The 14,049-nt window shown below is 41.9% G+C and overlaps 1 protein-coding gene across 1 annotated transcript in view; it reads right to left on the reverse strand.

The window, feature by feature from the left end:
* Window positions 1–1,560: 1,560 nt before the first annotated feature.
* Window positions 1,561–14,049, reverse strand: part of CDS1 (CDP-diacylglycerol synthase 1) — a 57,361-nt gene continuing 44,872 nt past the window's right edge. The window contains exons 9-13 of the mRNA XM_083176642.1: window positions 10,356–10,424; window positions 8,169–8,321; window positions 7,233–7,352; window positions 6,039–6,142; window positions 1,561–5,102 (exon numbers count right to left, since the gene is read on the reverse strand). Coding sequence (XP_083032768.1) covers window positions 4,970–5,102; window positions 6,039–6,142; window positions 7,233–7,352; window positions 8,169–8,321; window positions 10,356–10,424 — 579 coding nt within the window. The 3' untranslated portion in view covers window positions 1,561–4,969. The remainder of the gene's footprint in view (window positions 5,103–6,038; window positions 6,143–7,232; window positions 7,353–8,168; window positions 8,322–10,355; window positions 10,425–14,049) is intronic.

Below are 14,049 nucleotides of genomic sequence, written 5' to 3' on the forward strand. Positions count from 1 at the left end.
GATCCCTCGGGGGTATCCAGTTTACCTTGGAGCCAACAGTTCCTGTACACACGGGGCCATTTTAGGGAGTATCGCTGAGCGACCATATCGCCTGTGTTTTTTTTGTGGGCAATAAATTGCAAGGAGCGTGCTCCTACAGCCAGCCCCTCATGGTGCACCAGCGATTTTTAGCCATAATCTAAGGAGCCTGCTCCTGCGACCATTAAGGGCTGGCTGCGGGTGCACGCTCCTTGCGATTTGGCCAAATAGCAAAACTGTAGCAGGGCATGCAGGGATGTGTAGTTTAACAACAGCTGGAGGCCCAAAGGTTCCTCATCCCTGCCTTACACAGTTCAGTGTCATCTACAAAATGGCCACTTTGCTCAATAGACCATCTCCTCCTAGGTTAGTGATGGCTAACCTTGACACGCTAGCTTGTGTTGAACTACACATCCCAGCATGCCCTGCTACAGTTTTGCTATTTGGCCATGCCAAATCTGATGCAGGGCATGCTGGGATGTGTAGTTCAACAACAGTTGTAGTGTCAAGGATAGCCATCACTGTCCTTGGTCTTTAATAAATATACCATCGCCATCCACCCTCCTCTCCCCGGGCAAGCACAAGTGCATTTACCTTACCTACATATTACATGCACCCTCCCCAAGCAGGTATGGGACCTACTGAAATTATTAACCTATTTCCCCTCCTTTTTTCATAACCCCCATGCAAAAACCCCTTCACTCTGTTGCTTCTCTCTCCAGTCTGTCACTTTCCTTTTGTCTGGTGTCTTTCTATCATAGCGAAGTGTGCTGAGATCTTGGGCATCCTACAATTAAGCTTAGCAAGTCACTCTGACTGTATACTAATGCTGGGTACACACCAGGACGACTAGGGCCCGATCCCCACAATCTCGATCCAATTCCGATCAATTGGATGTAGATTGTGTGCTGATTGGGCCCTTTTCTGACCTGCTGTGGACCGATACGATCCGATGCGCGGTCCCGCGGGTCGGTCGGTCGTTATTGAGATCCTACCTGCTGCAGGTAGGATCTCAATGACGACCATACAGCCGGGTGCAGGTCGCCATCGGATCGGACCCGCTCACGGTGCACATCGTGAGCGGGTCGTGCCCCCCCGCGTCACCGTGAGCGGGTCGGACGAGACACTGACGACCGTCGTCCTGGTGTGTACCCTACATAAGACTGCACCATCAGCAGCAATGAGCAAGATGGAGGAAACCCAAGACAGACTTATAAAATCCATTCACCTTAGGGAAGAGGGAGGTCGTCCTGTCACAGATTTGTGTGGTGAAATACCAAGAAAGTATCTGCAACACCTGGTGATACACACTTCTAAACTCATTTTATATTCTGTAAACTATAAGAATACCTTCCTCTTGCTAAACACATCAAGCAGAAACTCTCAGCTAAGGCAAATAAGAGAGATGGCGCCTGCATGTGCTGCTTCTGATGGTTAGGTCTGTACACATGTAGGAATAAAATGTAAATGTAAAGTCATAATGAAGAGTTAATGCAATCAATCAGAGGGATCACATCACAGAGGCACTTACACGGTGGGAACTTGGATTTAATACAGTTTATTTTGATAGAAACACAAAGAAAATAAATATATACATTTCAAGACTGAAATCTTCAAAAAAAAAATAATTCAAGTTTTCTTTAAGTTACTTTGCGTACATTTCTGGCACCAATAAAGCAGCAGTTTTACCTTATGAAGAAAAAAAAATATTGCCTGTTCTATTTCTATACAATAGTTTTCATTTCTAAAATAGACAACCAAAAATATATTCATTTTCATTTATTTTGTCCTATTTGTGCTCAAACTTGTTACTTTGGTCTCTAAAAAGCTAATTCAAAAGTTTTACATTCTGGAACGTTACAGAACTTAAAGTACTATTACACAACGTTGTGCTAGGTGAGGGAAATGTTGGGAAATAGTACGGGATTTCCTGTCTGATCCTCATTACCCAGAAAGTGCTAATGTCACCCAGTACCTTTTATTGCTGGCAGGGTTTCAACTACAAAAATATATTGAGGATGGAATTGCAGTCATTTATTATATATTATGCAGGGTTGTAGGAGTCAGATGAAGAAAATGTGTGTTTACATAGGCTGTTATCATGGGGAAAAGGATCTAGGGGATTTAACACTTAATGAAATTGTTTTGCCTTGCACATCACCTGCTGCAACATTTTTACATGTGTTGCTTTGGTTTCTGGTCTCCAGTTACATTTTTCAACAGCATAGGCATTACTTATGTTACCCTTGTATACAACACATATCTGCTCCATTGTTAAAATTGCATTTATTGAAGAACTAACTTTCCTGTGTTTTTTATCCAAGGGTAACACAAACAATTCTGCCCGGACGATTTCGTGCACAGGTTCTCAAAGTCGGTCCTCGGGACCCCACTGGGTGTTTGTATTGCAGGTCTCCTCACAGAAACAAGTGAAATAATTAGCTCCACCTGCGGATCTTCAAAAATGTGTCAGTCAGTAAGGAATGCACCTGCGCACCTGTCGGGTGACCTGGAAAACGTGAACTGTGTGGGGTCCTGAGGACCGAGTTTGAAAACCACCGATTTAGCATTTTCCAGAGGAATTATAAGGCTTAAAAAATACATTTATAACAATGCTGCATGTACTAGCCAATATAGCGAAGAGAGAATGCAGACAGAACTCAGTTATGGAAAGGAAACATTGAGACACACGTGTGAATGTCATACTTAAATATGTTAGCAACCTTTCATATTATTACAGGATTAGTGGTTCTTTAAAAAGGAAATACTACAGAAAGAGTAGTCTCTGGCTCGCTTTGCTCTTGTCCCAATGACTTCCTGATGAGATTAAACAGCATCTATTCAGTATTGCTATCAGACCTAGCATCAATGAATAGTAAAGTGTTACTGTACATTGTTGCTAATTTTCAAATCTGTTTTACTCATGTAGCTGACAGCTTACTGTCCAGCATGGCCTGTATATAGACCTTATACTGCATTTGTTGTATTTGTGTGTTGTAGCTCTTATATAACAGAGTAGCTTTCCTATTCCTCAGAAATAAACATGATCATCAGTAAGGAAATGACTAAAACTTCCTATTACACATAACGATGATGAGCGGGAAAAAAAGATTCAACACACATAGGAAACCACTAGGGAGTTCATGCACAATAGATGAACACAACAGCATGTTTTCAGGTTTTCCTTCAAGACAAGGACATGGGAGAAATATTAGAGCTTGGAGATAAAGATGGGTAACATCCCAACAGTCAGAATACCAGGCCATTTGCGTGTGATCTGACAGTAACTTGACAGTCGGAATTCAATGTTCTGATTGATGAGTGTCGGAAAGTCTGTGGATTGGCGAAAACGGCTGCAAATTGACAATCCACGGCCATTTCTGACAAAACAGATATGGTATCGACCATCTGTTGGCCGTATGGATACTCCATGTCCTTCTCACACTGGTCAGTGACATCAATAAGCCAGTTACGTACAGATAAAAACTAGGAAGAAAAGCTTTGCATCACATTACTGTTAAAATCTATTCAATGAGGATTATATACAATGTGGATTAGGCTAAAAGCATACACATTAAGAACCATTTAAACAAAACTGATATGTAAAAATTCCTGTAATACATGGGGAAAAAAAAAGATTGAAATCAATTATAATTGTTACAAGATATTGACAGCAGTCTACAATGCCACAGATATATTGCTAGTTACCATATAGGTCTGTGCGACAGAACTATACAACTGATCTCGCCTGGTACAAGAAAGGATTCACCAACAGTTCCCAATAAAGGGCAATATTCCCTCTGAGGTTATTAAGCTAATATTCACAGATATATTTGTGTATTGCCAAACAGTTTCCGCAAGGCTATACAAGAGCCACACAGATTCAACTACCCCCGTGTAATGCGCTCATTTTAGGAGGAAAAAAGGCAGCGAGGAATAATACTATTCATCTTCCTGTTCACAAATGAGTACCAAGTGCGCACAAAAAATCAATGGGGTTACTAGAACATGTCCAGGGGTTACGGGGTCTTTCATAATGAATGCATGGGACCATATTCCCTAATGACATTTTGTACCTGAACGAAACACTAATGCATGAGTACATATGTTCTGACAGCACTGCCCCTCCCCATTGGTCCTGATATTCTGCAGATTCTCTGACTGGCTTATCTCCATTCTGCCATTTCTCCTCCCAAACTTGTTTATAGACTAAACTTGTGTTGACTTGGTACATATTTACCAATGGGAAGGCCAATCTCTCATTGGTCTGTGGAGATTTGGAAATCCTGTTATTGGCTGCAGTCTGACGAATTGATTGTCTACCGAGTACTTTACCTTTTTGTTGCCTTACAACCATATAGACTCCTGCACCCAACCATGTTACATTATGCGGGGAGTGAGGGACTTCAGTGAATGACAAGCATACAACACATTTACATAAATACCTCTGTAGCAAAACATATTTTTGTCCGAGAACAACATTTTAAAATGCTATAAAATTCCCATTCTTTTAACATAACAATAAAACATAAAATATATTCAATAAAAGAACTTGGAAACACAATTCCCCTTATGTAGCAGGAAGATATATGCAGTATTATTACTATATATTTTTTCCTTTTTACACATACTGTAAGAGTTGTTACTCATCTATAGTAGAAATATAGAGCTAAAAACTACTGGACACATAGAACCTTATATACAGAACCTTCAGGTTGGTCTATTGCAAAGTTGCCATTTCAATAATCAGAGCTTCACTCACTCAATTATCAGAACATTTCCTTTAGTCCACAACATCTCCTAGTATAATGGAAGTAAGGCAGCTTTGTGCCTTCACCAAGGGGTGTACCTATTCCAGGGGAGAACAGACTAAGTCTTTGGTTGAGCGCTCTAGAATCAGTGCAATAACTGGTGCCACTGGTATAGCCTGGCTTTCAGACACGTCGTTAGCTTATAGCTCAGAAAGTGTTCCTTGGATGACTCCTTTCTCTGTCAGGTGAGCCTTCAACACTTTGAAGATATTCAGCTGTTGTTCGGGCTGCAGCACTAGCAGCTGCTGCAGGACTTTGCTGGGATTAGGACCTCTACAGTGGGGGAAATAGAAACAGCACATTAAAGATACAGGTTACATTACGCATCATGCGACCAGGATGGAACCGGAGAAAGTTGGTTTAAAAATAATTTCTGGTAGAAGACTATTGGCAACTGTAGCAGAAATGTAAACCGAAACTCGTAATAACAATGACATGAAGTATTAGGACACGCACAGTCTGAGCATTTCCTATGTGGCAGTCAGTGTTTTATAGTAAGAATTACTTAGAAACCTTTAATAATGTTTGACAATTTTTTTAAACAGTCTATTCCCAAGGATTTAAAAGATTGAGCAGTTGACTCCCATGCTCAATCAGGTGTGATATAGCTTAAGGTGCCCACAGACGCATCGATCCCGGCATGCGTTCTGTGCTTAACTAGCACACATAGCATCGCATCGTATGCCTTGTGCATGCGATGTGCATGTGATGCGATGCTATGTGATGTGATAAAAAGCTAGTACAAAAAGTATGTGCAGCACATACTTTTTGCACTGTGCGATGAGGTGCCGCGGGAGCGCGCACCCCATCGCATAGCATCGCACCGCCGGGATCGGTGCGTGTGTGGGCACCTTTACTTTCATGTATAAGACAATTTACTAAGATGTGTATTCTACTTCACATGTAATGTTGCTATGGGCAACCAATCAGATCCTGTCTACTATCTTCTAGAGGGTGCTAAATAAATAAGTAGTTTCTGATTGGTTGCCCATAGCAATATCACATGTGAAGTAGAATACACATCTTAGTAAATTTCCCCCTATGTATTTATAAACTGGACATGTGACTCAGCACAGTACATGTAATTCTGGGTATGTCCATATATATGGGCATCTCAAATTGTACAAGACCACAATATCTGGGTTCCCTTACAGAAGATGAGACCTTTCGCCCAGATAATTGTATAATGTATGCCCAGAAACCTCTTACCTTATGAAGCTGGCAATGTACACATGGACAAAGGTGGCCATCAAGTATTGACAGTCAAAGCGATCCATAATTCCTCCATGACCAGGAATGGTGTCTGAGAAGTCCTGTAAATACAATCAGCATTTAAAGCTGCCTGTTTTAACAAACCCCACCCAAATATATCTCTATCTCTATTAGATACCCCAAATGTAGCGCAACATGGAGTTGCCCAGTTGCTTGTTTTTTTGCTTTACTTACATACATAAATCAGTCCCATGTTCTGCCCAATGTGCCTGCATGGTACCCCAATGACGAATAAGGCCAATGACAAATCAGCAGTCTATGGAGGACTGTGCATAGCCGCACGTATACCGATTAAAATGTATTATTACTTGTACCGCTAGATGCACTTTATTAAACAGTAACACTGGACAAATGAACTTTCCATTTTGCTGCAATCATCACTGGCCTGTAAAGCGTGTAGAGCCACTTAATAAACAGAAAGAAAATGAACAAGAGCTTTCAGGGTTTCTAACAATTTCGGAATGGTCACACACAATGTATCATAGTGTACTTGACAGAACCCGGCCTCTGGTTGATTCAGAGACCCTGAAGAAATACAGTATGCTTTTTACCAGTGTCGGCGTTCCGAGATTTGAGACCCAGGTGACCCTTTTACACTGAAGAAATGCTTGTGAAATTCAGCAAATTAAGGTTGACACTTTTCACCCGGTAATTTGCTGCTTGGAGGGTATTCAATCGCCGGTGACCATCTCCCCACGGGGGAGATGGTCACCGGGCCCTATTCGATGCGGTCTTCTTCGACTGCATTGAGCAGGGTTTCTCGGCAGAACAAGCCCGGCTTCACAAGCTGTCGGGCTCGTTCTGCCGAGAACGGCAGGGAAGTGACGAGCTGCCACGCCCCCTTCTCATCCCACTGCAGGTGGGACATTGAATCCTGCCTACATGGTCTCGGTCAAGCTGACCGAGAACAGGACAGGGTCACGGCGGTTGAACAAGCTCGACCGCCGTGACCTGCACATTGAATACCCCCCTTAGTGTGAAAAGGGGTCAGACTGCACCTCGCAAAATGACCCGGAACTCAAAATGCTTAGGTCTAAAAGGGGTAGTATATATGCTCATTAAAACAACTAGATAAATTAGGCTAAATTCAACAATATTACAGGCACACAAGGTAGGCATTGATGTATTTACCTTAATCTTAAAGGCTCGCTTAAAGCCACTGGCAAAGAAGCCTCCAAATGGCCCAATGAGAGACCCAAATGTTGAGAGCGCGATGCTGTGAATCTGAAATGGATACAGGCGGACGGTCGTCTACAAAGAAAACATTTTGTTAGTGTACTGTAGACCTGATTTTGTCAGTGTAACCAGGAAGGGAAAGGGGGAGGGGCAGTCTAATCATCTAGATTTGTCTAGGTGGCACAGGGCATTCACAGAAGAGAAGAACCACCCCTCTGTATTCAGCTGCTTAATTATAAGACTTTACCCAAAATAACAGATACTGTAGTTAGGGTAGAAAGAAGTTACCATTGTGCATGTACTACAGGGGAAATACTGATTAGTAGCAGTTTGCCCAGAGAGAAATAGAATTTAACTGCAGACAAGAACCACTTGGACCATCTACAGATGGGTCGTTTTTGTTGTTGCATCACCAGCCGCCCGTCTCTGGTGGCTGATGCATTAGGGGATGTACGATTGTCTCATACGCTCACATGTGCATTGCCGTGAATGGGGTGCATGAGCTGCAGCACTCCAGGTCTTCCAGAGACACTTGCACCAAAATTCTGCACACCACTCGAACACAATGATCAAAACTCTCCTGCTGATGCTGACCACTCATGGATTCGTAGAAGATCATGGCTCTCCAGTGGGCTCTGCTGAGCTTTATAACGAGTTTGTAAAGAAAGTGATCATGCTGATTTCTTCAGTGAGCAATGACATTTCACAAAAACATTAGTCAGAGATTACAGTTGACAACCAGTCAGATTGTGTCTACTCTCCCTATGCACTGCACATCCCCTGCTAGAAATAATAGGTTGCTATACAAAATGCTACATATTTCTGCTTACATGGGGTTTAGTACAATAGTTGGGAGCAGACATAGCGGAATAGTGACACACTGCTGCTTACCCATCCTAGCAATGACTGCAGAAATGGAGGAACCGAGTAATCGTGTAGCCTAAAGATGTCCGATGGTTCACAACCAGTTGAGAAACTATTGGTATCACTGATATATTCCACAGGGCAGACAAAGTACTGAAACTGTACTAAGATGTAGGAGTACTGCAAATAAAACAATAAATGTTATGCGTCTGGAAACAACTATTACCATGGCCTATATACTTGATAACGTGTAAAACAAACAAACAAACAAACACATTGGCCTTTCAGTATAAAGGAAACAGTGTGCTTCCATTTAAAACCAGGCTAAAACATTTGGCACACAGAAATTATTTCATCCTTTTTTTTTTTTTTTAAGGGGGGAGAGGGGAGGGGATAGACAGAAACTGACGGACTGTAGATGAGGAGACACCAGTACAGTGCAAACAGCCGTGTTGCCAGAGTGTATAAGGGAATGCAGGGTGTACTCTATTCTCTCCCTGTTACTACTTTGCAGGAATGGTGAGGTAGATATGTGCACTGTACTGAATCTCCCAATAAAGACCAATGACTAGGGATGGCCATCAACCATCGATTAGAAATCATTGATGGTTTATGGCCGATGTCGAATAGTTTTGCCATCGATGGGGGAGAACCAGATGATTTCCCACCATAGATGTAAAGCTTAAACAAATAGTTTTGTTTTTTCCCTAAAGTGCCGGGACACATAGCTCAGCCCCCGACATCCGCGAAGCCCCGCCCCCGCATTTTGATTGGCCCATAGGCCACTTAATCAGTGAAAATGGATGACCATCGATCTACAAAAACATCGATGGTCATCCATTGAATAGTTATACACTATCTATGGCCAGTTGCACTTTTGCCATCGATGGCCATCCCTACCAATGACCTGAATGTGGGTCTCTGTCTTTCCTCTGATAACCCGGTAAAAAACAGAATGGTGAGAGATTAATTTATACCCAGAAATTCAAGATCTAAATTCATCAAATAGTAACTCTTTGGGCTCGATGAGGTAAATATATTATTGCAATGTGCATACAAGCAACCAGGGCCAGTTGTGTACGTGCACTGCACCAGCCTCACCTTGTAAGGAGTTTTATTTAGAGCCTAACAGATTAATTTGTTAACTGCAAACCCCCAAGCTGTTTACAAGAAGCGATGCCCAACAAGATGGCATCCATCCAGTTTAGCAGGAAGAGCAGATACGGGCAAGTGCCATTCTGACAGGCAAACATTTTATTAAAATGTAATGCAAAACAAGAATCAGTACTACAACTATAAGGTATAGAACTATATACAGTACGCTGGTGTTGCTGCTGTTTCCCACGAAAACCGACAGCCAAAAAGCGTGACAAACCAGTTCTTGTGAATGCTGGTACTTTTAGTTCAACAAGCACCAGTATACAACAACAATCAATTAGTGTAAACTGTACCTAGCACTCCCTTGCCTCAGGAGAGGCTCAGTGCTTTTAAGCACTGAGTCTGAGGTATTTGGCTCTTATTCTGGTTCACTCGCAAAGGCAAATCCCTTCTCAAATGGACAAAACCATGTGCACTGCAGGGCGAGCAGATGTAACTTGTGCAAAGAGAACTAGATTTGGGTGGGGTTTTACTTCAAAGTGAAATCTATATCACAGTGTAAAAATAAAGCAGTCAGTATTTTCCCTGCACAGAAACAAAACTCACCCAAATCTAAATCTCTCTGCACACTGTTACATCTGCCCCTCCCCCTGCAGTGCACATAGTTTTGTCCATTTGAGAAGGAACTTGCCTTTGCGAGTAAACCAGAATAAGGGCCATTGTTTAACAGGCAGAACTGTTCTATGTTCTATACCAGTGATGGCTAACGTTGACACTCCAGCTGTTATCGAACTACACATCCCAGCATGCCCTGCATCAGTTTTGTCATGGCCAAATAGCAAAACTGTAGCAGGGCATGCTGGGATGTGTAGTTCAACAACAGCTAGAGTGTCAAGGTTAGCCATCACTGTTCTATACAGTTTCCATGCTAATAGTGTTCTAACACCTAGGCTTGTAGCCAAATGCCATTTGCAAATACCAGAAGGACCCACATGCTTTTCCTACAGTCTATATGGGGCTGGAAAGTGGAAAACATCACCCGGTCTGAGTCATCTTGCATGTAAGAAGCACGTAAATGAAAAGGTTTCACACAAAAGGCAAAATGGAGTTACTCACAAGGAATCCGAATATTGTGGTCAGGAAGAATCCGCCGATGAAGCCCTCCCAGGTCTTTTTAGGTGACAACTAAAACAAAACAACAATATATAATTGAAAACCAGATGCTGGTGGAAAAATATACATAAATTATACATTCTTTTTAGTTTGTTACACAATATTTGTTTGAATTCATTATTTACTGCTAAGACAGAAAGATGATTTATAGGGAAAGAATATTATACAGCTTTAGGTTATTTTTAAAGAGCCAGAAACATGTTTCTTATGCTAAACCTAAAAACTAGAAAGATAAGTGAATAAAACCGAATCCTGCAAGAATCAATGAACAACTTGAAAGGAAGGGAGAAGGTGCAGATAGTTACTGGGCCCCTGTCAGGATTCCCTTCATTAGAATGCCAGTGTTGATATTCCGACCGCCGCCCATCTCAACCACTGGTCATCCATATGGATTCTTAGGCTGCTTATTTAGTCACACCATCTGAGCACACTTTACTCCACAAAACGATCTGTAAGAAAATGACGAGCCCGTACCGGCATGCTTGCAGTGTCACCTGTATTACTAGCCTATGCTGCTTAGTCAAGAATCTTGCGCATCCCTATAAAACGCGTGGCGATGCCCGCTTGGGTCATGCGGCTGACATCACATGACGTCAGCGCTCGCTCCAAATATGGCAATCTGCAGGCATAATAAAAGTAACAACAATATATACCACAGGTATAATATAATATATATATGTTTCACATTATTATATTAAATAATTGTCAATCAATAGACCACAGCATCAATTAACTAGTGTGCTGCTCCCAAATAATTAAAACCACAACACAAATACAATAGAAAAGAGAGCGCACTAAAGTGATCTACATATTTTACTTCATTTCTGAAGATCTGAGGAAACCGTCACTATACAAGGACGGAGAAACGCGTCAAGTACGGGGAAAACCCACTCCACTTAGCTATCCACCTGTCCCAGATCTTTGGTCTGGACTTTTTAGCATTTCATCCCTACAGCAGGCAACCTGCGGCGAGTCACTGCAGCTCACTCACCATCTGTAGAGCCAGACGCCGGAGACCTGCTGCGATCCTCAGCTGTCCGGTAGCCGACTGCACAGTCGGACATCTGCCGTCCACATCACCAAGAGGACAGGAGGTGATTAACATCGTTGCGGAGGTTGCTCCCTGCGTTGGTTCTCATTACAACGGAGCCAAGCTGGTTGTAGCGACACACATACCGACACCTGCCTTTCATCACCCCCCCTCCTGCCCGTGGTGTCTATCCATCTTCAATGAGGATATGCTTAGAGTCCGGCCAGAGAAACTATAATTGAACTACTCCAAATCCAAGTTTACAATAAAATCTAAAGAAAAGGTCTATTCGACGCAAAATACCTTTAAATACAAATACCAATTTATCATCAATTAACCTGACCCGATATTATCTTATTGGAGGCTCCCCACCTTTTGGGACATACACAGGACTCAAGTTGGTAAGAGCATTGGAGAGAAAATATATACATTAATTTGTGACTTTGGGATCAAATATAGGTGTGATATAAAGTTTGGATTTTTAAATTAATTTATGTTACATCATTGATTGCTATTGTTTTCTACTGTGTCTTTTTATAACCTTGAAATTAATTAAAATATGTAGATTATTTAGTCCGCTCTCTTTTCTATTGTATAATAAAAGTAAGTCTAGATTGACTTTTTTTAGCGAACGGCAGAAAAATCATTTGATGGTCAGCAACCATTGAATGATTTTTCAGCCATGCGGCTGCGTGCGAGGGCGTTTGCGTGTTTTCTAGGGAGCGATTACACGCAGCCTAGTGAACAGGTCCGAATCAGGCTCAATGTTTGCTCAGCAGCCCTTTACTAACAGTAAGCAGCCAGGTGTTATTTATATTAATGGATTAGAACCAGCCGGTGTATGCATGGTAATATGTAAGAGCAGGTGTATAAGGAAAACCGGTGGAGAACAAGTTTGCCAATGTAATGAGAGAACTCTGTTAATGGTTTATAAACCGCATTCTATGTCGCTATGTGAGGCAAGGACCCAGGGCTGTGACAGCTAGTGGAGCATTACTTCTCATTATTATCAGACTAGAGGAATACGGAGAACAAGCACTGTGACCTGCTGACTTGGCTAGCTCAGCTTCATGCTCTGCACTGTACAAAACAAATGTGGTCAATCACAAACACTAAAACGTGCAGGGTTGCAATACATTCCTGTGTGCAGAAACGCACTGACTGTCCACCCCGCGCACCGCTTGCATTCCCCACCTCTGCAAATCCAACCGGTATGTCTGCTTGGATTTCAGCATTAGTAAAGACAAGTAATAAGGTTACTTCAAAGTGGACCCTCTTTTCATTTTAGAGTCACCTAACTCATAGCAGTGGGTGGACATTGAGACTGTATTTTTACACATTCCTTTAGTCTATATGTTCTTATACGTTGGTTGGCGTGCACCTACACATGGATGTAATATTTACTCCTTGCAACATGCACAGCCAAACAAGCATGCAGAGTCTGGTACCCTGACATGGACATGGTGCCATCAAAGATGGTTTAAGTAAGAGAAGGAGAAGCACATAAGGGAAGAGGGCCCTGCTCCTGAGAGCTTACATTCTAAAGGGAAGGGGACATGTTTGTCATCAGAGAATGGTACTTTTTGTACTTTAAACAAACATGCATTGTATCCAGTCAGCTGCTCATTGTCACCATTACTAAATAGGCTGCATCAGATTATTGAAGTCAGGACTGACCTTATATAATCATTGATCAGTTATTCTTATTTCACAGGTTTGATAAATATAAGGGTTTGTAGTGTCCTAGAAGGAAGGTGGTTTAAACCTTTTATCAAAAATGCATGTGGGTGGTAGAGGTACTATGGCATGTATGCAATTGAATTGCATTTAGAATCAGCTTCCAACCTGCATTAAAACCCATCACAACACTGTCTACCTATCAACTTTCAAAATATCTAAGTAGTAAAATATCTGATATCTTCAACAAAGTGACCAATGCATTTTTTCATCCATTATAAATGCAAGTTATCCGACTCCACCCACAGTAAGAAGAAAATGAGCATGAATTCTGGTGTAGTGTATAAGCAGTAACAGAGCACCATGACATCACTTCATGTATGTAGCACTACTGTACTGCACATAGTAATGTATATTAGTGCATTATCATCTATCTATCTGGGAAACTTGCCCACTCTGATGGGCACATGGGAGCCTCCTTTACATTCCAGGAGAGTAGGCATGTTTGGTGTATAAAGGTGTAATAGCAGATGAGCCAACATGGATGTCAAAATTTATCACCTGAGCATATGTGAGTTTGTATTAAGGAGCAAGCAAGAGGTAAATGTACAAACTGGAATTAATGTTATCTGGTCTCTAATTAATCATACTGATAGGGATCTGAGGTGGAATGTCTCCCTTCCTGCCCACACAGTGATGTCAGAACACATGAAAGGCTGCTATGCACAGCATACCCTGATAACACCATCATAAATCTTTTGGTAACCATGATCCTGTAGGAAGGGACACTCACAAAGAAACAAGTCCAGTGTTATCAACACAAGAATAAAGCAGGTCACCGAACTGAATGGTTATCAGATCTGCCCAAAATTCTGTAGCAAAGAGTCGCTTGTCACTAATCGCTTCTCCCCATACAATCTACACTCAGCA

Source organism: Crinia signifera, chromosome 1, assembly GCF_055691185.1.
Source record: "Crinia signifera chromosome 1, ASM5569118v1, whole genome shotgun sequence".
NCBI lineage: Eukaryota > Metazoa > Chordata > Amphibia > Anura > Myobatrachidae > Crinia > Crinia signifera.